The 26,533-nt window shown below is 46.7% G+C and overlaps 1 protein-coding gene across 5 annotated transcripts in view; it reads left to right on the top strand.

Annotated features, from left to right (window-relative positions):
- Nucleotides 1-26,533, top strand: part of PEX3 (peroxisomal biogenesis factor 3) — a 156,664-nt gene that overhangs the window by 601 nt on the left and 129,530 nt on the right. For 3 of the 5 annotated variants that reach the window (XM_063917477.1, XM_063917475.1, XM_063917478.1), the window contains exons 2-3: nt 539-627; nt 24,258-24,389. In XM_063917477.1, coding sequence (XP_063773547.1) covers nt 558-627; nt 24,258-24,389 — 202 coding nt within the window. In that variant the 5' untranslated portion in view covers nt 539-557. Of the gene's footprint in view, nt 1-538; nt 628-1,237; nt 1,303-24,257; nt 24,390-25,236; nt 25,287-26,533 lie in introns of those variants that run through there. The other 2 variants (XM_063917480.1, XM_063917479.1) reach the window with 2 other exon arrangements.

Below are 26,533 nucleotides of genomic sequence, written 5' to 3'. Positions count from 1 at the left end.
CCCTCGCTGCTGCGCCCTCTCCACCCCCATATTGTTATAGTGGGGGCTTCTGCCATGGGATACCTCATGTCACCTACAGTATGTACAGAATTCTTAGCTAACTATCCATACTGAAAACCCTATTAGTTGTATTCCATGTTGAAGTAGCTTAGATCCCAACAAATGAGTAATTGAGTCATTTTCTCATAGAAAAAAAAAATCATATGTAACTCTTCAAAGACTACATATTATATGGACTTTGAAGAAGAAATATCTTTGTGAACAATAATAATGACAGACGTACATGTATTATTTCAAATATCTTTACACTTTATTTAAATGAGAGAATTACCCAGATTTCATTTACATTGTACTCTTTGCCGAACATCCATTAATATGTTTTAAATATGGGTATATTCTAACCCCAATTCCCCGGGAAACGTATAATTTGCTGGACCATTAACTGCCCCCATAATACCACTAATTTACAAGAGATACTTATGTCTTTTGCTTTGGGTTTCAGAATGACGTTTTTCCTTTTGTCTTATGTCATTTGTAGGTCTGCTTTTAAGTCAGCTATGCTCTCTGTTTGGAATTTCTTGAAACGCCATAAGAAAAAGTTTATCTACTTTGGTGCTTTTGCTGGAGGTAAATTCTTGTAATGTTTGCTCAGTCCTAGAGTAAGCTTCCTACAAATAAGTGAAGGGAATAGAAATTAAAGGTGTTCTCAAACCAAGATAGGTCTTTTTACTAACGTGTGTGGGACACTTAAAATGTATTCAAAGTGTTTTACATTCCTGGCTGCTACCATATGCCATTGCAGTGTGTAGAAAACATTTAGATTTATTTACTAAAAGGCAGTCGTGTGGTCCTGATGTACTTTTGCCATTTTCTCATATCATGTACCTATTTTTAGGTAATATTCCATCTACAGTGGTTGGATGAAGTAATGTAGAATTAAATATGCCAGTACTATCAGTTATTAAACCAGGGAAGATGAGCATCAATTGACATCAGATTTTAGGCACTTTAGCCGTTTAGATCTCAGGATTTCGCTAGCCCTGTCTATGGAATGCAATTTTCTGCATTGACTGATAATAGTAGTTAGAACAGAGACATTCCAGGCTTAATATGACCCAACATACCCAAATGCAAAAAGGCCACGATTTAACCAGGACAAATTATTTACATGAGATCCAAGGGGTGAAGACCACACATTTACAAATATGTTCTCTGCTTTCTACTATGAATTATACAGGAAAAGTACAAATGACGCAGGGCACAGCAGCTTCCCAAGAGTTTGATGCCATCTCCCAATTTTAGGTAGTGTGGCAAACTGCTACCTGTGATTTATCAATTCCTGATGTATAAAATAGAAAGACTGATACACTTGTACAAAAAAGGCATTGCTTAAAATATAATTTCTCTGACGTCCTAGTGGATGCTGGGAACTCCGTAAGGACCATGGGGAATAGACAGGCTCCGCAGGAGACTGGGCACTCTAAGAAAGAATTAGGACTACTGGTGTGCACTGGCTCCTCCCTCTATGACCCTCCTCCAGACCTCAGTTAGAATCTGTGCCCGGCTCGAGCTGGTTGCACACTAGGGGCTCTCCTGAGCTTCTAGTAAAGAAAGTATTTATTAGGTTTTTTATTTTCAGTGAGATCTGCTGGCAACAGACTCACTGCTACGAGGGACTTAGGGGAGAGAAGCGAACCTACCTGCTTGCAGCTAGCTTGGGCTTCTAGGCTACTGGACACCATTAGCTCCAGAGGGATCGAACACAGGCCCAGCCTCGGTCGTCCGGTCCCAGAGCCGCGCCGCCGTCCCCCTTGCAGAGCCAGAAGCAAGAAGAACGTCCTGGAAATCGACGGCTGAAGACTCCGGTCTTCATTAAGGTAGCGCACAGCACTGCAGCTGTGCGCCATTGCTCCCTATGCACACCACATACTCCGGTCACTGATGGATGCAGGGCGCTGGGGGGGGCGGCGCCCTGGGCTGCAATTAGAGTACCTTAAAATGGCAAAAACACACATAATATAGTCTAATAAACTATATATGTGTAAAAATTCCCTGCCATAATATTAATAAAAGAGCGGGAGAAGCCTGCCGAAAAAGGGGCGGGGCTATCTCCCTCAGCACACTGGCGCCATTTCCTCTTCACAGCTCCGCTGGAAGGACGCTCCCCAGGCTCTCCCCTGCAGTTTCCAGGCTCAATAGGGTAAAAAAGAGAGGGGGGGCACTAAATGTAGGCGCAAAACTGTGTATTATTGCTGCTATAGGGAAAATCACTTTGTGTAGTGTAAATCCCTGTTTATATAGCGCTGTGGTGTGTGCTGGCATACTCTCTCTCTGTCTCCCCAAAGGACTTTGTGGGGTCCTGTCCTCAGTCAGAGCATTCCCTGTGTGTGTGCGGTGTGTCGGTACGGCTGTGTCGACATGTTTAATGAGGAGGCTTATGTGGAGGCGGAGCAGGTGCCGATAAATGTGATGTCACCCCCTGCGGGGTCGACACCAGAGTGGATTGATATGTGGAAGGTATTAACCGACAGTGTCAACTCCTTACATAAAAGGTTCGATGACATAACAGCTGTGGGACAGCCGGCTTCTCAGCCAGTGCCTGCCCAGGCGTCTCAAAGGCCATCAGGGGCTCAAAAACGCCCGCTACCTCAGATGGCAGACACAGATGTCGATACAGAGTCTGACTCCAGTGTCGACGACGACGAGACTAATGTACATTCCACTAGGGCCATCCGTTGCATGATTACGGCAATGAAAAATGTGTTGCACATTTCTGACATTAACCCAGGTACCACTAAAAAGGGTATTATGTTTGGGGAGAAAAAGCAACCAGTGGTTTTTCCCCCTTCAGATGAGTTAAATGAAGTGTGTGAAGAAGCGTGGGCTTCCCCCGATAAAAAACTAGTGATTTCTATAAAGTTACTAATGGCGTTCCCTTTCCCGCCAGAGGACAGGGTACGTTGGGAGACATCCCCGAGGGTGGATAAAGCGCTCACACGCTTGTCAAAAAAGGTGGCACTACCGTCTCAGGATACGGCCGCCTTAAAGGAGCCTGCGGATAGAAAGCAGGAGGCTATCCTGAAGTCTGTATATACACACTCAGGTACTATACTGAGACCTGCTATTGCTTCAGCATGGATGTGCAGTGCTGCAGCAGCGTGGTCTGATTCCCTGTCTGATAACATTGATTCCCTTGACAGGGACACTATATTGCTAACCATAGAGCATATTAAAGACGTAGTCTTATACATGAGAGATGCACAGAGGGATATTTGCCGGCTGGCATCTAGAATAAATGCTATGTCCATTTCTGCCAGGAGAGTATTATGGACTCGGCAGTGGACAGGTGATGCGGATTCTAAAAGGCACATGGAGGTTTTGCCTTACAAGGGTGAGGAATTGTTTGGGGATGGTCTCTCGGACCTCGTTTCCACAGCGACAGCTGGGAAGTCGACATTTTTACCCCAGGTTCCCTCACAGCCAAAGAAAGCACCGTATTATCAGGTACAGTCCTTTCGGCCCCAGAAAGGCAAGCGGGTTAAAGGCGCGTCCTTTCTGCCCAGAGGCAGGGGTAGAGGGAAAAAGCTGCACCATACAGCCAGTTCCCAAGAACAGAAATCCTCCCCTGCTTCCACTAAATCCACCGCATGACACTGGGGCTCCACTGGTGGAGCCAGGTGCGGTGGGGGCCCGTCTCTGAAACTTCAGCGACCGGTGGGTTCGCTCACAGGTGGATCCCTGGGTTCTACAAGTGGTATCTCAGGGATACAAGCTGGAATTCGAGACGTCTCCCCCTCGCCGTTACCTCAAATCAGCCTTGCCAGCTACTTCCCCGGACAGGGAGGTAGTGCTGGCGGCAATTCACAAGCTGTACCTCCAGCAGGTGATAATAAAAGTTCCCCTCCTTCAACAGGGATGGGGTTACTATTCCACAATGTTTGTGGTACCGAAACCAGACGGTTCGGTGAGACCCATTCTAAATTTGAAATCTTTGAACACTTATATAAGAAGGTTCAAGTTCAAAATGGAATCGCTCAGGGCGGTTATTGCAAGCATGGAAGAAGGGGATTACATGGTATCACTGGACATCAAGGATGCTTACCTGCATGTCCCCATTTACCCACCTCACCAGGTGTACCTCCGTTTTGTGGTACAAGACTGCCATTACCAATTCCAGACGTTGCCGTTTGGTCTGTCCACGGCACCGAGGGTATTTACCAAGGTAATGGCCGAAATGATGATACTCCTTCGAAAGAAGGAAGTTATAATTATCCCATACTTGGACGATCTCCTTATAAAGGCGAGGTCCAGGGAGCAGTTGTTGGTCGGAGTAGCACTATCTCAGGAAGTGCTACAACAGCACGGCTGGATTCTGAATATTCCAAAGTCGCAGCTGGTTCCTACGACGCGTCTGCTGTTCCTGGGTATGATTCTGGACACAGAACAGAAGAAGGTGTTTCTCCCGGAGGAGAAGGCCAAGGAGTTGTCATCTCTGGTCAGAGACCTCCTGAAACCAAAACAGGTGTCGGTGCATCACTGCACGCGAGTCCTGGGAAAGATGGTAGCTTCTTACGAAGCAATTCCATTCGGCAGGTTCCATGCAAGGATCTTTCAGTGGGATCTGTTAGACAAGTGGTCCGGATCGCATCTTCAGATGCATCGGCTGATCACCCTGTCCCCGAGGGCCAGGGTGTCTCTGCTGTGGTGGCTGCAGAGTGCTCATCTTCTAGAGGGCCGCAGATTCGGCATACAGGACTGGGTCCTGGTGACCACGGATGCAAGCCTCCGAGGTTGGGGGGCAGTCACGCAGGGAAGAAACTTCCAAGGACAATGGTCGAGTCAGGAGGCTTCCCTACACATAAATATTCTGGAACTAAGGGCCATTTACAATGCCCTAAGTCAGGCAAGACCCCTGCTTCAAAACCAGCCGGTGCTGATTCAGTCAGACAACATCACGGCGGTCGCCCATGTAAACCGACAGGGCGGCACAAGAAGCAGGATGGCGATGGCAGAAGCCTCAAGGATTCTCCGATGGGCAGAAAATCACGTGATAGCACTGTCAACAGTGTTAATTCCGGGAGTGGACAACTGGGAAGCAGACTTCCTCAGCAGGCACGACCTCCACCCGGGAGAGTGGGGACTTCATCCAGAAGTCTTCCAACTGATTGTAAACCGTTGGGAAAGGCCACAGGTGGACATGATGGCGTCCCGCCTAAACAAAAAGCTAAAAAGATATTGCGCCAGGTCAAGGGACCCTCAGGCGATAGCTGTGGACGCTCTAGTGACACCGTGGGTGTACCAGTCGGTTTATGGGTTTCCTCCTCTTCCTCTCATACCAAAGGTGCTGAGGATAATAAGAAAGAGAGGAGTAAGAACTATACTCCTCATTCCGGATTGGCCAAGAAGGACTTGGTACGCGGAACTACAAGAAATGATCTCAGAGGACCCTTGGCCTCTGCCTCTCAGACTGGACCTGCTGCAGCAGGGGCCCTGTCTGTTCCAAGACTTACCGCGGCTGCGTTTGACGGCATGGCGGTTGAACGCCGGATCCTGATGGAAAAGGGCATTCCGGTTGAAGTCATTCCTACGCTGATAAAAGCTAGGAAAGATGTGACAGCAAAGCATTATCACCGCATATGGCGAAAATATGTTGCTTGGTGTGAGGCTATGAAGGCCCCCACAGAAGAATTTCAGCTAGGTCGATTTCTGCACTTCCTACAGTCAGGAGTGACTATGGGCCTAAAATTGGGATCCATTAAAGTCCAGATTTCGGCCCTGTCTATTTTCTTTCAAAAAGAACTGGCTTCACTGCCTGAAGTTCAGACGTTTGTTAAGGGAGTGCTGCATATTCAGCCCCCTTTTGTGCCCCCAGTGGCACCTTGGGATCTCAACGTTGTGTTGGATTTCCTAAAATCACATTGGTTTGAGCCACTTCAGACCGTGGAATTAAAATATCTCACGTGGAAAGTGGTCATGCTTTTGGCCTTGGCTTCGGCTAGGCGGGTGTCAGAATTGGCGGCTTTGTCCTGTAAAAGCCCCTATCTGATCTTCCATATGGACAGAGCAGAATTGAGGACGCGTCCCCAATTCCTCCCTAAGGTGGTATCAGCGTTTCATTTGAACCAACCTATTGTGGTGCCTGCGGCTACTCGGGACTTGGAGGCTTCCAAGTTGCTGGACGTAGTCCGGGCCCTGAAAATCTATGTTTCCAGGACGGCTAGAGTCAGAAAGACTGACTCGCTGTTTATCCTGCATGCACCCAACAAGTTGGGTGCTCCTGCTTCTAAGCAGACTATTGCTCGCTGGATCTGCTCCACGATTCAACTTGCACATTCTGCGGCTGGACTGCCGCATCCTAAATCAGTCAAAGCCCATTCCACAAGGAAGGTGGGCTCTTCTTGGGCGGCTGCCCGAGGGGTCTCGGCTTTACAACTTTGCCGAGCTGCTACCTGGTCGGGATCAAACCCGTTTGCAAAATTCTACAAGTTTGATACCCTGGCTGAGGAGGACCTTGAGTTTGCTCATTCGGTGCTGCAGAGTCATCCGCACTCTACCGCCCGTTTGGGAGCTTTGGTATAATCCCCATGGTCCTTACGGAGTTCCCAGCATCCACTAGGACGTCAGAGAAAATAAGAATTTACTCACCGGTAATTCTATTTCTCGTAGTCCGTAGTGGATGCTGGGCGCCCATCCCAAGTGCGGATTGTCTGCAATACTTGTATATAGTTATTGCCTAACTAAAGGGTTATTGTTATGAGCCATCTGTTCGTGAGGCTCAGTTGTTATTCATACTGTTAACTGGGTATAGTATCACGAGTTGTACGGTGTGATTGGTGTGGCTGGTATGAGTCTTACCCGGGATTCCAGATCCTTTCCTTATTGTGTCAGCTCTTCCGGGCACAGTTTCCCTAACTGAGGTCTGGAGGAGGGGCATAGAGGGAGGAGCCAGTGCACACCAGTAGTCCTAATTCTTTCTTAGAGTGCCCAGTCTCCTGCGGAGCCTGTCTATTCCCCATGGTCCTTACGGAGTTCCCAGCATCCACTACGGACTACGAGAAATAGAATTACCGGTGAGTAAATTCTTATTTATTGTTTGCATTGTATTGTGTAGAGAACATCATTGTTGATTTAGCGTAGTGTCATGTTTGCGGTATTAGTAAACTGTGTAAAAGTGTGTATAGATTATATTGTGACTTTGTTTAATGTGTCAAAAACGTTTTTCTGGTTCTGGTGCAGGGACATAATTTGTGTATATATATGTATATGTATGTATGTGTATGTATATGTATATATATATATATATATATATATATATATATATATATATATATATATATTTATTATTATATTATTATTTTTTTATTATATATATCATTTTTTTTTTTTTTTATATACAGGTTGAGTATCCCTTATCCAAAATGCTTGGGACCAGAAGTATTTTGGGTATCAGATTTTTCCGTATTTTGGAATAATTGCATACCATAATGAGATATCATGGCGATGGGACCCAAGTCTAAGCACAGAATGCATTTATGTTTCATATACACCTTATACACACGGCCTGAAGGTCATTTTAGCCAATATTTTTAATAACTTTGCGCATTAAACAAAGTCTGTGTACATTGACCTATCAGGATTCACTATCTCACTCAAAAAATTCCGTATTTGGGAATATTTGGATATGGGATACTCAACCTGTATATACACTGCTCAAAAAAATAAAAGGAACACTAAAATAATACATCCTAGATCTGAATGAATGAAATATTCTTATTAAATACTTTGTTCTTTACATAGTTGAATATGCTGACAACAAAATCACACTAAAATTATCAATGGAAATCAAATTTATTAACCCATGGAGGTCTGGATTTGGAGTCACACTCAAAATTAAAGTGGAAAAACACACTACAGGCTGATCCAACTTTGATGTAATGTCCTTAAAACAAGTCAAAATGAGGCTCAGTAGTGTGTGTGGCCTCCACGTGCCTGTATGACCTCCCTACAACGCCTGGGCATGCTCCTGATGAGGTGGCGGATGGTCTCCTGAGGGATCTCCTCCCAGACCTGGACTAAAGCATGCGCCAACTCCTGGACAGTCTGGTGCAACGTGGCGTTGGTGGATGGAGCGAGACATGATGTCCCAGATGTGCTCAATTGGATTCAGGTCTGGGGAACGGGTGGGCCAGTCCATAGCATCAATGCCTTCGTCTTGCAGGAACTGCTGGCACACTCCAGCCACATGAGGTCTAGCATTGTCTTGCATTAGGAGGAACCCAGGGCCAACCGCACCAGCATATGGTCTCACAAGGGGTCTGAGGATCTCATCTCGGTACTTAATGGCAGTCAGGCTACCTCTGGCGAGCACATGGAGGGCTGTGCGGCCCCCCAAAGAAATTCCACCCCACACCATTACTGACCCACTGCCAAACCGGTCATGCTGGAGGATGTTGCAGGCAGCAGAACGTTCTCCTTGGCATCTCCAGACTGTCACGTCTGTCACATGTGCTTAGTGAGAACCTGCTTTCATCTGTGAAGAGCACAGGGCGCCAGTGGCGAATTTGCCAATCTTGGTGTTCTCTGGCAAATGCCAAACGTCCTGCACGGTGTTGGGCTGTAAGCACAACCCCCACCTGTGGACGTCGGGCCCTCATACCACCCTCATGGAGTCTGTTTCTAATCGTTTGAGTAGACACATGCACATGTGTGGCTTGCTGGAGGTAATTTTGCAGGGCTCTGGCAGTGCTCCTCCTGTTCCTCCTTGCATAAAGGCGGAGGTAGCGGTCCTGCTGCTGGGTTGTTGCCCTCCTACGGCCTCCTCCACGTCTCCTGATGTACTGGCCTGTCTCCTGGTAGCGCCTCCAAGCTCTGGACACTACGCTGACAGACACAGCAAACCTTGCCACAGCTCGCATTGATGTGCCATCCTGGATGAGCTGCACTACCTGAGCCACTTGTGTGGGTTGTAGACTCCGTCTCATGTTACCACTAGAGTGAAAGCACCGCCAGCTTTCAAAAGTAACCAAAACATCAGCCAGAAAGCATAGGAGCTGAGAAGTGGCCTGTGGTCACCACCTGCAGAACAACTCCTTTATTGGGGGTGTCTTTGCTAATTGCCTATAATTTCCACCTGTTGTCTATTCCATTTGCACAACAGCATGTGAAATTGATTGTCAATCAGTGTTGCTTCCTAAGTGGACAGTTTGATTTCACAGAAGTGTGATTGACTTGGAGTTACATTGTGTTGTTTAAGTGTTCCCTTTATTTTTTTGAGCAGTGTATATATATTCCATCAATAAGGTTGGCTCACACACTAATATCATAGCAGCCACCTGGGGTACTCACCCAGTACTCCTCATTTCCGCTAAGCAGTATCCAATATACTTTCCATAATAAAGGTGCACTCACCAGGGACTTTTTCATGCAAACAGCTCCATAAGGAATTTTATTACTCACATCACCAGTGCAAAAACATGGTAGATCAACGTTTCGGTTAGCTTACTGTAACCTTTTTCAAGACAGCATATCCGGACAATAGGAGAGACAGAGACAATCTGTGAGCTGCCCTGAGCCTCCCTATATACCCATCCTCATTAATCAATCAGCCCCTCCCCCCTCATGAGCAACTTACTGAAAGGCACCTTATAAACATCATTACTTTCCTGAAGATACAAGGAATCATCATAGGTGCAGCCCCTAATGTGTACAATATCTCTCAATAATTATACCTGGTAGTGCCTGACCATAAAAAACGTAATAACACGATCAGCGCCGCTGGACTTCAAGTCTGCGATCCACCAGACCGAAAGTAAGCCACGAGTGCGTTCCACCGACCGGAAGTGCCACTGGAAACGCCCACATAGCGATCTACTGCAAATACAATTCCCGTTGCTCAGAAAACAAATCCAAATGGAATAAAAAGTAACACCATCGTTACCATCAGGTTATTACTCAATAGTCCGGGCAGAATATAAGGATCTCAAGGCATCTCATGGACACAAATAATAGCAAACATCAAAACTTTAAAAAAAACATCTAAAAACACAGTGCAAATACCATAGTCTGAGGCAATAGATGAACTAAATAAAAAAATTTTTAGGTACACAAAATTAATTATAGTAAAAATTGTACATATATGTGTGTGTGTGTGTGTGTGTGTATATATATATATATATATATATATATTTCTCATACGTCCTAGAGGATGCTGGGGATGCTTCAAGAACCATGGGGTATACACGGGATCCGCAGGAGACATGGGCACTTTAAGACTTTAAATGGGTGTGAACTGGCTCCTCCCTCTATGCACCTCCTCCAGGCCCCAGTTAGATTCTGTGCCCAGTGAGACTGGATGCACACTGAGGAGCTCTCCAGAGTTTCTCAGAAATAAGACTTTGTTAGGTTTATTATTTTCAGGGAGACCTGCTGGCAACAGGGTCCCTGCATCGTGGGACTGAGGGGAGAGAAGCAGACCTACTTCTGTGAGTTCAAAGGCTCTGCTTCTTAGGCTACTGGACACCATTAGCTCCAGAGGGTCCGATCACTTGGTACGCCTAGCTGCTCGTTCCCGAAGCCGCGCCGTCACCCCCCTTGCAGAGCCAGAAGACAGAAGTCGGGTGAGTAGAAGAAGGTTAGAAGACTTCTGTGACGGCAGAAGACAGCTATTGAGGTACCGCGCAGCGGCCGCGCTGCACGCCATGCTCCCACACACAGACCGGCACTGAAGGGCGCAGGGGGGGCGCCCTGGGCAGCATAAATCCTCAAATAGCGACTGGCTGAAGTGTATAAAATGCCTGGGCACTAATTACAGACCCCCGCCAGTATAAAGATGTAAAATTAAGCGGGACTGAAGCGCACCATTAAGGGGGCGTGGCTTAGCTCTCACAGCTCTGACCAGCGCCATTTTCTCTTCACAGAAGCTGAGCCTGGCCTCCCACACTGCTGTACAAGTAACAGGGTGCAAAATGGGGTGTGGGGGGGGCACAAGAGATTTGGTGCTAATTATTTGAAAGTAAAAGCGCTAACAGGTCTGGGCAGTATTTTACTCGTTTCAGAACCGGGATAGGCGCTGGGTTGTGAGCTGGCAGAACTCCCTCTGTGTTTCTCTAACAGGCTTTGTTGGGGGTCTGTCTCCTATAGCCCCAGTGTGGTTGTGGGTGTCAGTACGTGTGTGTCGACATGTCTGAGGCTGAGTGCTCTTCCCAGGAGGAGGCTGGAGTGGGGACAGAAAGGCTGTGGGAGTGACCGTGTCGGCACCGCCGACGGGTGGACGGGTGATTGAGTAAATATGTTGACTGTTTTGAATGCAAATGTGGCTCGGTTGACTAAGAGATTAGATAAATCTGAGTCTAACAATCAGACATGGAGGAAATCCATGGAGGATGCATTGTCACAAGCTCAGACCCCTTCGGGGTCACAGAAACGTGCATTTACCCAGATATCAGATACGGATACCGACACGGACTCTGATTCCAGTGTCGACTATAGTGATGCCAGATTGAATCCTAAACTGGCTAAGAGCATTCAGTACATGATTGTGGCGATAAAAGACGTATTGCATATCACAGAGGACCCTGCTGTTCCTGATACAAGGGTCTGTATGTATAAAGGAAAGAAACCTGAGGTAACGTTTCCTCCCTCTCATGAACTGAACGCGCTTTTTGAAAAGGCTTGGGCTAATCCTGACAAGAAGATACAGGTTCCCAAAAGAATTCCAGTGGCATATCCGTTTCCTTCTGGGGACAGGGAAAGTGGGAGTCAACCCCCACGGTAGACAAGGCGCTGTCGCGTCTATCCAAAAAGGTGGCGCTTCCGTCTCCTGACACGGCAGCCCTAAAGGATCCTGCGGATCGTAAGCAGGAAAATACACTAAAATCCATTTCTCTTACGTCCTAGAGGATGCTGGGGACTCCGTAAGGACCATGGGGTATTGACGGGCTCCGCAGGAGACATGGGCACTATAAAGAACTTTAGATGGGTGTGCACTGGCTCCTCCCTCTATGCCCCTCCTTCAGACCTCAGTTAGATGCTGTTCCCAGAGGAGACTGGGTGCACTACAGGGGAGCTCTCCTGAGTTTCTCTGAAAGAGAATTTTGTTAGGTTTTTTATTTTCAGGGAGCACTGCTGGCAACAGGCTCCCTGCATCGTGGGACTGAGGGGAGAGAAGCAGACCTACTTAAATGATAGGCTCTGCTTCTTAGGCTACTGGACACCATTAGCTCCAGAGGGTCGGAACGCAGGTCTCACCCTCGCCGTTCGTCCCGGAGCCGCTCCGCCGGCCTCCTCACAGAGCCGGAAGATAGAAGCCGGGTGAGTATAAGAAGAAAGAAGACTTCAAAGGCGGCAGGAGACTTCAGATCTTCTCTGAGGTAACGCGCAGCGGTAACGCTGCGCACCATTGCTCCCACACACAACACACACAGCGGGCACTGAAGGGTGCAGGGCGCAGGGGGGGCGCCCTGGGCAGCAATAATAAACCTATAGGGACTGGCATATATATATATATATATATATATATATATATATATATATATATATAGCCTGCGGAGGCAGTATATATTATAATCCCCCGCCAGTATTGGAAATTTGAGCGGGACCGAAGGGGGTGGAGCTTGATCCTCCAGCACTAACCAGCGCAATTTTCTCCACAGCACACTGCAGAGAAGCTGGCTCCCCGAACTCTCCCCTGCTGAACACGGTGACAGAGGGCAATAAGAGGGGGGGGGGGGGGGGGGGGGCACTTTTTATTGGCGCAGTGAGTGTATGTATGTATGTATATATATATATATATATATATATATATATATATATATATATATTGATATAAAAGCGCTGTTTTATCTGGGAATTTGTTTCTAGTGTCAGTTGGCGCTGGGTGTGTGCTGGCATTCTCTCTCTCTCTGTCTCTCCAAAGGGCCTTATTGTGGAACTGTCTCCATATAGATATATCCCTGAGGGTGTGGGGGTGTCGGTACGTGTGTGTCGGCATGTCTGAAGCGGAAGGCTCATCTAAGGAGGAGGCGGAGCAGATGATTGTGGTGTCTCCGTCGGCAACGCCGACACCTGATTGGTTGGATATGCTGAATGTTTTAAATGCAAATGTGTCTTTATTACATCAGTGGTTGGACAAAGCAGAGTCCAGGGATAGAACAGGGAGTCAATCCATGGCTTTGGCTGTGTCACAGGGCCCTTCAGGGTCTCAGAAAAGTCCCCTGTCCCAAGTAGCAGACACTGATACCGACACGGATTCTGACTCTAGTGTCGACTACGATGATGCGAGGTTACACCCAAGGGTGGCCAAAAGTATTCATTATATGATTATTGCAATAAAGGATGTTTTACATATCACAGATGACCCCTCTGTCCCTGACAAGAGGGTACACATGTTTAAGGAAAAGAAACCTGAGGTAACCTTTCCCCCATCTCATGAGCTGAACGCGTTATTTGAAAAGGCTTGGGAAACTCCAGACAAGAAACTGCAGATTCCCAAAAGAATTCTTATGGCGTATCCTTTCCCTGCGCAGGACAGGTTACGGTGGGAATCATCACCCAGGGTGGACAAGGCGTTAACGCGCTTGTCCAAAAAGGTGGCGCTACCGTCTCCAGACACGGCAGCCCTCAAGGATCCTGCTGATCGCAGACAGGAAACTACCTTAAAATCTATTTATACACATACGGGGGGCCTTGCTCAGACCGGCAATAGCGTTGGCTTGGGTTTGTAGCGCTGTTGCGGCTTGGACGGATACTTTGTCAGCTGACATTGATACCCTGGATAGGGATACCATTTTATTGACCTTAGGTTACATTAAAGACGCAGTCTTATATATGAGAGACGCTCAGAGAGACGTTGGTCTGCTAGGTTCGAAAGCCAACGCCATGGCGATTTCTGCTAGGCGAGCCCTGTGGACCCGCCAATGGACGGGTGATTCCGACTCAAAGAAGCATATGGAAGTTTTACCTTACAAAGGTGAGGATTTATTTGGGGAAGGTCTTGCGGACCTGGTTTCCACAGCTACCGCGGGTAAATCTACTTTTTTAGCTTATGTTTCCCCACAGCAAAAGAAAACGCAGCAATATCAGATGCAGTCCTTTCGGTCGCATAAGTCCAGAAGAGGTCGGGGCTCTTCCTTCCTCGCCAGAGGTAAGGGAAGAGGGAAAAAAATGCCTGCTACGGCTAGTTCCCAGGAGCAGAAGTCCTCCCCGGCTTCTAAATCCACCGCATGACGCTGGGGCTCCACTGAGGGAGTCTGCGCCAGTGGGGGCACGTCTTCGACTCTTCAGCCACGTCTGGGTTCAGTCAGACGTGGATCCTTGGGCAAGGGAAATTGTATCCCAGGGTTACAAGCTGGAATTTGAAGACGTGCCTCCTCGACGGTTTTTCAAATCGGCTCTACCAGCTTCTCCCCCAGAGAGGGAGATAGTTTTAGCTGCAATTCAAAAACTGTGTCAACAACAAGTGGTTGTCGAGGTTACCCTAGTTCAACAGGGGAAGGGATACTATTCAACCCTATTTGTGGTCCCGAAACCGGATGGCTCGGTCAGACCCATTCTAAATTTAAAATCCCTAAACCTGTACTTGAAAAAGTTCAAATTCAAGATGGAATCGCTCCGGGCAGTGATCTCCAGCCTGGAAGGGGGGGAATTTCTGGTGTCACTGGACATAAAGGACGCATACCTTCATGTCCCCATATATCCCCCTCATCAGGCGTATCTGAGATTCGCTGTACAGGATTGTCATTACCAGTTTCAGACGTTGCCGTTTGGGCTTTCCACGGCCCCGACGATTTTCACCAAGGTAATGGCGGAAATGATAATGCTCCTGCGCCGGCAGGGAGTCACAATTATCCCGTACTTGGACGATCTCCTGATAAAGGCGAGATCGAGAGATCAGTTGCTGAAAAGTGTGGCGCTCTCCCTGAGTGTGCTGCTGCAACATGGCTGGATTCTGAATCTACCAAAGTCACAGTTGGTTCCAACAACTCGGCTATCTTTCTTAGGCATGATTCTGGGCACGAAACAAAAGAGGGTTTCTTTCCCAATGGAAAAAGCCCAGGAACTCCAGAACGTGGTCAGAGACCTGTTAAAACCGAAAGGAGTGTCAGTCCATCAATGCACTCGAGTACTGGGGAAAATGGTGGCGACCTACGAGGCCATCCCCTTTGGCAGGTTTCATGCAAGGACGTTTCAGTGGGACCTTCTGGACAAGTGGTCCGGGTCCCATCTTCAAATTCATCAGAAAAAAAGCCTGTTCCCCAGGGCCAGGGTGTCTCTCCTGTGGTGGTTGCAGAGTGCTCACCTTCTAGAGGGTCGCAGGTTCGGCATTCAAGACTGGGTTCTGGTGACCACGGACGCGAGCCTCCGAGGATGGGGAGCAGTCACACAAGGAAGAAACTTTCAGGGGATATGGTCAAGCCAGGAGGCTTGTCTACTCATCAACGTACTGGAATTGAGGGCCATATACAATGGCCTACGTCAAGCGGAGAATCTTCTTCGCGACCTACCGGTTCTGATTCAATCAGACAACGTCACAGCCGTGGCTCATGTAAACCACCAAGGCGGAACAAGGAGCAGAGTGGCAATGGCGGAAGCCACCAGGATTCTGCGCTGGGCGGAAAATCACATAAGCGCTTTGGCAGCAGTCTTCATTCCAGGATTGGACAACTGGGAAGCAGACTTCCTCAGCAGACACGATCTCTATCCAGGAGAGTGGGGACTTCATCAAGAAGTTTTTGCAGAGATAACAAGTCATTGGGGACTTCCTCAAATAGACATGATGGCGTCACGCCTCAACTAGAAGCTTTGGATGTATTGTGCCAGGTCAAGGGACCCTCAGGCAGTAGCAGTGGACGCCCTGGTGACACCGTGGGTGTTTCAGTCGGTCTATGTGTTCCCTCCTCTTCCACTCATCTCAAAGATATTGAGAATCATAAGACAAAAAAGAGTGCAGACAATACTCATTGTTCCAGATTGGCCTCGAAGGGCCTGGTATTCCGATCTTCAGGATATGGTCACAGAAGATCCATAGCCTCTTCCTCTCAGAGAGGACCTGTTGCAACAGGGGCCCTGCGTGTTCCAAGACTTACCGCGGTTACGTTTGACAGCATGGCGGTTGAACACCGAATCCTAGCTGGGAAAGGCATTCCGGAAGAAGTCATCCCTACTCTGATGAAGGCTAGAAAGGAGGTGACGGCGAAACATTATCACCATATCTGGAGAAAGTATGTGTCTTGGTGTGAATCCAAGAATGCTCCTACGGAAGTTTTCCATCTGGGCCGTTTTCTCCACTTTCTACAGACAGGAGTGGATATGGGTTAAAATTAGGCTCCATTAAGGTACAGATTTCGGCCCTATCAATTTTCTTTCAGAAGTAATTGCCTTCTCTCCCAGAAGTCCAGACTTTTGTAAAGGGAGTGCTGCACATACAGCCTCCTTTTGTGCCCCCAGTGGCACCATGGGACCTTAACGTGGTGTTACAGTTCCTGAAATCTCACTGGTTTGAACCTCTTAAAACGGTTGAATTAAAATTTCTCACTTGGAAGGTGGTCATGTTGTTGGCCTTGGCATCTGCAAGGCGGGTGTCTGAATTGGCGGCTTTGTCTCAAAAGCCCCTATCTGATTTTCCATGTGGATAGAGCAGAATTAAGGACTCGTCCTCAATTTTTGCCTAAGGTGGTTTCATCGTTTCATATGAACCAACCTATTGTGGTGCCTGTGGCTACGGGTGACTTGGAGGATTCCAAGTCCCCTGATTGTAGTCAGGGCCTTAACAATTTATGTAGCCAGGACGGCTCGGGTTAGGAAAACAGAGGCGCTGTTTGTCCTGTATGCAGCCAACAAGGTTGGCGCTCCTGCTTCTAAGCAGACTATTGCTCGCTGGATCTGTAACACGATTCAGCAGGCTCATTCTACGGCTGGATTGCCATTACCAAATTCGGTAAAGGCCCATTCCACTAGGAAGGTGGGCTCTTCTTGGGTGGCTGCCTGAGGCGTCTCGGCATTACAGCTTTGCCGAGCGGCGACTTGGTCGGGTTCAAACACTTTTGCTAAATTCTACAAGTTTGATACCTTGGCTGAGGAGGACCTCATGTTTTCTCAATCGGTGCTGCAGAGTCATCCGCACTCTCCCGCCCGGTCTGGAGCTTTGGTATAATCCCCATGGTCCTTACGGAGTCCCCAGCATCCTCTAGGACGTAAGAGAAAATAAGATTTTAAACCTACAGGTAAATATTTTTCTCCTAGTCCGTAGAGGATGCTGGGCCCCCGTCCCAGTGCGGACATATTTCTGCAAGGCTTGTATATAGTTATTGCTTACATAAGGGTTATGTTACAGTTAAGATCAGTCTTTCGCTGATGCTGTTTTGTTCATACTGTTAACTGGTTGCGTATATTTCATGTTATACGGTGTGGATGGTGTGGGCTGGTATGAATCTTGCCTTTATATTAACAAAATCCTTTCCTCGTACTGTCCGTCTCCTCTGGGCACAGTTTCTCTAACTGAGGTCTGGATGAGGGGCATAGAGGGAGGAGCCAGTGCACACCCATCTAAAGTTCTTTATAGTGCCCATGTCTCCTGCGGAGCCCGTCTATACCCCATGGTCCTTACGGAGTCCCCAGCATCCTCTACGGACTAGGAGAAAAAGATATACCGGTAGGTTTAAAATCTTATTTTATGTCACTACGGGTTCGCTACTCAGGCCTGCCGTTGCTTCGGCATGGGTGAGTAGCGCTATTGAAAAGTGGGCAGATAACTTGTCATCTGATATGGATACCCTAGACAGGGATAGTGTGCTTTTGACTCTGGGTCATATCAGGGACGCTGCAGCATATTTAAAAGAAGCTGTAAGGGATATTGGCATTTTGGGGTCAAGGGCCAATGCCTTGGCAGTCTCAGCTAGGAGAGCATTGTGGATTCATCAATGGAATGCTGATGCTGACTCTAAGAAGGCGATGGAGTCTTTACCATTTAACGGTTGTGTCTTGTTTGGTGACGGCCTCACTGACCTGGTATCTACGGCTACCGCGGGTAAGTCGTCATTTTTACCTTATGTTGCTGCACAACAGAAGAAAACGCCCCACTATCAGATGCAGTCCTTTCGGCCCAATAAATACAAAAGGACGAGGGTCCTCCTTCCTTGCTGCAAGAGGAAGAGGAAGGGGAAAAAGGTCACAGGCTGTGGCAAGTTCCCAAGAGCAGAAGTCCTCTCCGGCTTCTACCAAATCCACCGCATGACGCTGGGGCTCCTCTGCGGGAGTCCGCACCGGTGGGGGCACGTCTCAAACTCTTCAGTCAGGTCTGGGTGCACTCGGACCTGGATCCTTGGACATTAGAAATAGTAGCCCAAGGGTACAAATTAGATTTTCAAGACGTGCCCCCTCACCGATTTTTTTTAAATCGGCCTTGCCAGCTTCTCTTCCAGAAATGGAGGTAGTATGCGCTGCAATACTAAAGCTGTGTCAAAATCAAGTCATTGTCACGGTACCCCCGTCACAACAGGGGGAGGGATTTTATTCAAGTCTGTTCGTGGTCCCGAAGCCGGACGGCTCAGTCAGACCGATTCTGAACCTAAAATTCCTCAATTTCTTTCTAAGAAAATTCAAATTCAAGATGGAATCTCTCCGAGCAGTGATCTCCAGTCTGGAGGAGGGGGATTTTATGGTGTCGGTCGACATAAAGGATGCCTACTTACACGTCCCCATATATCCTCCACATCAGGCATACCTGAGGTTTGCTGCTCAGGATTGTCATTACCAATTTCAGACGTTGCCGTTTGGTCTGTCCACGGCTCCAAGGATTTTCACCAAGGTTATGGCGGAATTGATGGTTCTCCTGCGCAAGCAGGGAATCACAATTATCTCGTACTTGGACGATCTCCTCATAAAGGCGAGATCCAAGAAGCAATTGATGAAAAATGTTGCGCTATCGCTGACGATTCTGCAACGACATGGTTGGCTCCTAAACTTGCCAAAATCACAGTTGGTTCCGACGACACGGCTGTCGTTCCTGGGCATGATTCTGGATACAGAATTACATAGAGTTTTTCTGCCAGTTGAAAAGGCTCTGGAAATACTGAACATGGTAAAACAGATTCTGAAACCGGCAAGAGTGTCGATTCTTCAATGCACTCGGTTGCTGGGGAAGATGATGGCGGCCTACGAGGCCATTCAATATGGCAGGTTCCATGCCAGGGTATTTCAGTGGGACCTGTTGGACAAGTGGTCCGGGTCTCACCTGGACATGCACCGGAAAATAATCCTATCTTCCAGGACCAGGATCTCCCTCCTGTGGTGGCTGCACAGTTCTCACCTTCTGGAGGGACGCAGGTTCGGGATTCAGGATTGGATCCTGGTGACCACAGATGCAAGTCTCTGAGGCTGGGGAGCAGTCACACAGGGAAAATGGTCAAGCCAGGAAGCTTGTCTGCACATAAACATTATGGAATTAAGGGCCATTTACAACGGCATTCTGCAAGCGGAACATCTTCTTCGCGGTCTGCCCGTCTTGATTCAGTCAGACAACATAACAGCAGTGGCATACATAAACCGCCAGGGCGGAACAAGGAACAGAGCAGCGATGGCCGAGGCCACAAAATTTCTTCGCTGAGCGGAGAGACATGCAAGCGCTCTGTCAGCAGTCTTCATTCCAGGAGTGGACAACTGGGAAGCAGACTTCCTCAGCAGACACGATCTCTATCCAGGAGAGTGGGGTCTTCATCAAGAGGTCTTTGCAGAAGTGACAAATCATTGGGGAATTCCTCATAGACATGATGGCGTCCCGCCTCAACAAGAAACTTCAGAGATATTGTTCCAGGTCGAGAGACCCTCAAGCAATAGCGGTGGACGCCCTAGTGACACCGTGGGTGTTTCCGTTGGTCTATGTGTTCCCTCCACTTCCACTCATTCCAAAGGTGATAAAGATCATAAGAAGAACAAGGGTTCAGGCGATACTCATTGTTCCAGACTGGCCAAGGAGGGCCTGGTATCCAGATCTTCAGGAGTTGCTCATAGAAGATTCCTGGCCTCTTCCTCTGAGAGGACCTGTAACAACAAGGACCGTGCGTGTATCAAGACTTACCGCGACTGCGTTTGACGGCATGGCTGTTGAACACCAAATCCTAGCCCGAAAGGGTATTCCTAGTGAAGTCATTTCCACACTTCTTCAGGCTAGAAAAGAAGTAACGGCAAAGCATTACCACCGTATTTGGAGAAAATGTGTGTCTTGGTGTGAATCCAAGAAGGCTCCTACGGAGGATTTTCAGCTGGGGCGTTTTCTCCATTTTTTGCAAGCAGGTGTGGATACGGGCCTAAAGTTAGGCTCCATTAAAGTACAAATTTCGGCCTTATCCATTTTCTTTCAGAAAGAATTGGCCTTCCTTCCAGAAGTTCAGACCTTCGTGAAAGGCGTACTGCACATCCAACCTCCCTTTGTGCCCCCAGTGGTACCATGGGATCTTAATGTGGTGTTGCAGTTCCTGCAATCTCATTGGTTTGAACCTTTACGTAAGGTTGAGTTAAAATTCCTTACTTGGAAGGTAGTCATGTTGTTGGCCTTGGCATCTGCAAGGTGGGTATCTGAATTGGCGGCTTTGTCTCACAAAAGCCCCTATTTAATCTTCCATGCTGATAGAGCGGAGTTGAGGACTCGTCAGCAATTTCTGCCAAAAGTGGTTTCGTCGTTTCACGTAAACCAGCCTATTGTGGTGCCAGTGGCTACTGACGCCTTGGCGGAATCGAAGTCTCTCGATGTGGTCAGAGCTTTGAAAATCTATGTCGCCAGAACGGCTCAAATTAGGAAAACAGAGGCTCTGTTTGTCCTATGGGCTCCCAACAAGATTGGGGCTCCTGCTTCCAAGCAGACTATTGCACGCTGGATCTGTAATACGATTCAGCAGGCTCATTCTACGGCAGGATTGCCGTTACTGAAAACGGTGAAGGCCCGTTCTACCAGAAAGGTGGGCTCATCCTGGGCGGCTGCCCGAGGGGTCTCGGCATTACAGCTTTGCCGAGCTGCTACTTGGTTGGGATCAAGCACTGTTGCAAAGGTTTACAAGTTTGATACCCTGGCTGAGGAGGACCACTTGTTTGGTCAATCGGTGCTGCAGAGTCATCCGCACTCTCCCGCCCGTTCTTGAGCTTTGGTATAAACCCCATGGTTCTTGAAGCATCCCCAGCATCCTCTAGGACGTATGAGAAAATATGATTTTAATACCTACCGGTAAATCCTTTTATCTTAGTCCGTAGAGGATGCTGGGCGCCCGTCCCAGTGCGTACTGTATCTGCAGTTATTGGTTATGGTTACACACATGTTTTATTGAGTTCAGTCAGTCTGTGGCTGATGTTAGTCATGCCGTTGCATGCGTTGTTGTTGAATGCCATGTTGTACGGCGTGTTTGAGGTGTGAGCTGGTGTGTATCTCACCTTAGTTTAAAAAAATTAAATAATTCCTTTTCCTCAAAATGTCCTTCTCCCTGGGCACAGTTCCTATGTCTGGAGGAGGGGCATAGAGGGAGGAGCCAGTTCATACCCATTTAAAGTCTTATAGTGTGCCCATGTCTCCTGCGAATCCCGTCTATACCCCATGGTTCTTGAAGCATCCCCAGCATCCTCTACGGACTAAGAGAAAATGATTTACTGGTCGGTATTAAAATCCTATTATATATATATATACATATACACACACACACACACACACACTCACACTGCGGCAAAAATGTATTTGGATAGCCACCGATTGTGCAAGTTGACCCACTTAAAAAGATGAGAGAGGTCTGTAATTTCCATCATAGGTACACTTCAACTGTGAGAGACAGAATCTGAAAAAAACCTCTTGAAGAGTTAATGGTCCCGTTCCCCCCCCCCTTCCTAAGGACACTGAGCTCCTGAGGGAACCATTCGCAAGCCCCACCACGGCGAGCGTACATTCCCACAGCACGCTCCCACCCCTAACAGAGCCAGAATATAGAAGAGTGGTCATTATGGCGGCATGAGGGTACAGAGACGCACGGCTTCTACGTGGGGCGGCTGGGTCTCCAGACTTAGGGAGTAATTCCAAGTTGATTGCAGCAGGATTTTTGATAGCAATTGGGCAAAACCATGTGCACTGCAGGGGAGGCAGATATAACAAGTGCAGAAAGAGTTAGATTTGGGTGGGTTATTTTATTTCTGTGCAGGGTAAATACTGGCTGCTTTATTTTTAAGCACTAAAATTACCTCGGCTGTTACGTACACCTCTACTACTTCAAAGTATTTGGATGTTGTGAGGGCTTTGAAGGTGTACGGAAAGAGGACAGCTCGTTACAGGAAATCTGACTCACTGTTCGTTCTCTCTGATCCCAATAAAATTGGGTGTCCTGCTTCAAAGCGGTCTATTGCATGCTGGATCAGGCTCACTATCCAGCATGCTTATTCCATGGCAGGATTGCCGGTTCCAAGATCTGTAAAGGTCCACTCTACTAGGTTAGTGGGTTCTTCTTGGTCTGCTGCCCGGGCTGTCTCGGCTTTACAGCTCTGCCAAGCAGCTACTTGGTCAGGTTCAAACACGTTTGCAAAGTATTACAAGTTCGATACTTTGGCCTCTACCTTCAATCAGTTCTGCAGGAACCTCAGCACTCTCCCACACGGTTTGGGAGTTTTTGTACTTCCCCCATGGTACTAAATGGATTCCCAGTATCCCCAAGGACGTAAGAGAAAATAGGATTTTAATTACCTACCGGTAAATCCTTTTCTCGTAGTCCGTAGGGGATACTGGGCGCCCGCCCGGTGCTTCGTTCTTCCTGCACTGTTACTTGGTTAAGTATTCTGGTTTGTTCAGCTGTTGCTGTTCATGTTTCAAGTTTGGTTAGCATGGCTTTCCTATTGTTCTGCGTGCTGGTTTGTAATCTCACCAGTTTTCTTATCTATCCTTCTCTCAAAGTATGTCCGTCTCCTGGTGCACAGTTTCCTAGACTGAGTCTGGTGGGAGGGGCATAGAGGGAGGAGCCAGTGCACACTATCAAATTCTTAAAATGCCCAAGGCTCCTAGTGGACCCGTCTATACCCCATGGTACTAAATGGATTCCCAGTATCCCCAAGGACTACGAGAGAAGGATTTACCGGTAGGTAATTAAAATCCTATTTATCCCCATATTTCGGCAAAATATCATTGTTCTCCTATTTATCCATAAAAACGTTGGCATACGCCAGGGGCCAAATTAGACACCATTGTGGTGCCAGACAGCTGCATGTAAAATTCATTACTATACATAAAATGGTTCTGTTCAAGGACAAGCAAAACAAAGAGATAATAAATTCAATCGGAAGTCCTGTATATGGACCTTTCAAAAGTGCACTGCTGTAATTTGTTAGTAGTTGGGCAAAACCATGTGCACTTAAGGTGTGGCAGATATAACATTTGCAGAGAGAGTTAGTTTTGGGTGGGTTATTTTGTTTCTGTGCAAAGTAAATACTGGCTGCTTTATTTCTACACTGCAATTTAGATTTCAGTTTGAACATACCCACCCAAATCTAACTCTCTCTGCACATGTTATATCTGCCCCCCCTGCAGTGCACATGGTTTTGCCCAACTGCTAACAAATTTGAAGCTACGATCAGGTCTGAATTACCCCCATTGTGCGATATAACTGTGTATAGTGAACACACATCAAGAGTGGTAAGCAAACCCCCATCCAATCTAACACCATCATTGTTCAATGCATGCCCACATTTAGATATGACCCATTTGATTGGTCAGTTGACCATTAAAAATTGGATAGGAAACTAAGACTTTGTGTGTTCTTTAAGGATAAGACTTGTGATATTATGATACCTGCAAATGTGTTTAAGAAACCACCCACCATCTGTAAATGCCAGTTTAAAAACATTTTTACGCATGGTGGATATGGATGTGAAAAGTGAGAACAATGTCAATACCAATATCTTTAACAATTTAAACCCAGAGAAAAAGGCGGCATTATCTTCCTTGCATAGAAATAATTAACTGGTTATCAGAAAAGCTGGTAAGGGCAGGGCCGTGGTTCTGCAGGACTTATTTCCATTTCTTACCACATGCAACAGCTCCCAAATTACTTCTGCCAATGTAAAATGAGCTCCATTTACCGCTTATCCCGCAATGCAATTAGAATCCAATATAAAGCATTAGGATAATTCTTGTTTTTTAAGACTCTTCATCCAGCGTCCCTACATTATTTGATGCAAGCAATGTATGTAGTAGTAGTTTTTTGCTTTGTAATAATTTTTTTTTCTTTTATTAACTTCATTTCTAGGTGTTTACCTACTGGGAAAGTATGCACAAAGAAAAATTGGAGAAATTCAGGAAAGAGAAGCAGCTGAATATATTGCACAGGCACGGAGACAGTATCATTTTGAGAGCAACCAGAGAACATGTAACATGACAGGTCAGTATTATTCTTAAACAAATGTATCCTTCAATAAGTGATCTTTAAAGGGGAACTGAATACCCAAAATAGAAAACTGATAAACAGGAGAAGGATAGGTTGAAATGAAAATGCATATTATACCAGCAATAGTACTGCAGTCAGGATGTGAAAAAAACAAACATGATTTAAGTAAAGAAAAAAAAAAAATATTTAAATCGGATTTTTAAAAAAAATGTAAATCCGATTTTTTTATTTCAACTTTTTATTAAAAATTATCAAGTAAACAAATAAACCAAGTAAAAACAATAATACAAGTTCTTTTAAAATGCTGTAACTTTAATAATATATTTAATTTAAATGACTTGAGAGTGTCACATGAATCATGGCATGGCACAGAAAACTTCACACAAACTGCAAAAGGAAAGAAACAACAATGATGTTAAAACAGTTGGCAATTGACTTGTCTGATTTGTGAATCTGAATAAGCCTACACATTAGGTTTTTTTGAATACCTTAAAAAGAAACACAAGTTTTGGAGCTTTGTCAGTACCCAAGCAGTTTCTTAGTTTTGACTGCCCCAAACCAAATGTGGAAAATATTCTTTCTACTGAAGCTGATGATGCTGCAGCTGTTGGCAGTTGCTCTACTGCTACCATGATATTTTCATCACCAGCTACAGTTTCTGAACCAGTGTGCATTTTCCACGAATCTATTGGTGCCACTGTTGACACAACATCGTGGTCAAACAAGAGGTCATTAAACGGGGTTGCTTTTGCTTGGAAGTTGACTAGTGTTGGTAGAAGGCTATTTGAATGTGGATATTTTTCTTTGCCAATCTAAAGAGCTTCTAACTTTTCTTCTGCAGTTCCACAACTACCACAGTAACTTGGGTCCATGAAGCAAGAAAATGTGCAGGTCCCAATGCTTGATTATAGCAGTCCAAAGATTTCTTCATGCTTGGTTTGTCTAGATTTAGGCCCAGATTTATCAAGCCTTGGAGAGTGATAAATTGCATTGTGATAAAGTATCAGCCAATCAGCTCCTAACTCATGTTACGGGCTGTGTCTGAAAAAATGACAGGAGCTGATTGGTTGGTACTTTATCACCGTGCAATTTATGACTCTCCAAGAATTGTAAATCTTCGCCTTAATTCCTTCAAACTATCCTCTAATTCTTTCCACACATGTACAGCACAACGTTTTTTATTTAAATCGAGTCACAAAAAAGTATTTTACACAAAATCAGTTTGTTTTGATGTTAAAATGTGTTTGGGAAAAATCTTTTATGTTTTAAACTGGTTACATAATTAATGGCATTAAAATACATTCAGGAGGCGATTCAGTTGTTTTTTGCTGTCCTCTGCTAAGTGTCTGTATGAATTGGCGTCCGACGAAGCAATTCAAGTGTTGCTTTGTTTGGTTACCCATTAGTATTGACATACCCAAAAGCACCAGGTTTAGCTGTGAAAAAGCCGCAAAACCAGTCTAAAGCAGTGGTTAGGGCACCCAAACGGACTTTATAAACATTTCTTCTCCCACCTCAGGAGGCTACAAGAAAAAATGTGTCTCCCACGGCTAATGGGCGCTCAAACGAAGCGCTCATTAGTTTATATGCCCATCGGGGTACATGGCAAACAATTGAATCGCCTCAACAGAGCAATGTTGAACCTAGCTGATTAATTACTAGCCTCATATTACCCCCCGACAGTGAAAGAGAAGGAGTAGCACTATTTCTCTATCGTCCTAGTGGATGCTGGGGTTCCTGAAAGGACCATGGGGAATAGCGGCTCCGCAGGAGACAGGGCACAAAAAGTAAAGCTTTTCCAGATCAGGTGGTGTGCACTGGCTCCTCCCCCCATGACCCTCCTCCAGACTCCAGTTAGATTTTTGTGCCCGGCCGAGAAGGGTGCAATCTAGGTGGCTCTCCTAAAGAGCTGCTTAGAAAAAGTTTAGCTTAGGTTTTTTATTTTACAGTGAGTCCTGCTGGCAACAGGATCACTGCAACGAGGGACTGAGGGGAGAAGAAGTGAACTCACCTGCGTGCAGGATGGATTGGCTTCTTGGCTACTGGACATCAGCTCCAGAGGGACGATCACAGGTACAGCCTGGATGGTCACCGGAGCCGCGCCGCCGGCCCCCTTGCAGATGCTGAAGTCAGAAGAG

The sequence above is a fragment of the Pseudophryne corroboree genome, chromosome 4, assembly GCF_028390025.1.
Source record: "Pseudophryne corroboree isolate aPseCor3 chromosome 4, aPseCor3.hap2, whole genome shotgun sequence".
NCBI lineage: Eukaryota > Metazoa > Chordata > Amphibia > Anura > Myobatrachidae > Pseudophryne > Pseudophryne corroboree.
This window is presented reverse-complemented; position numbering and strand designations above follow the sequence as displayed.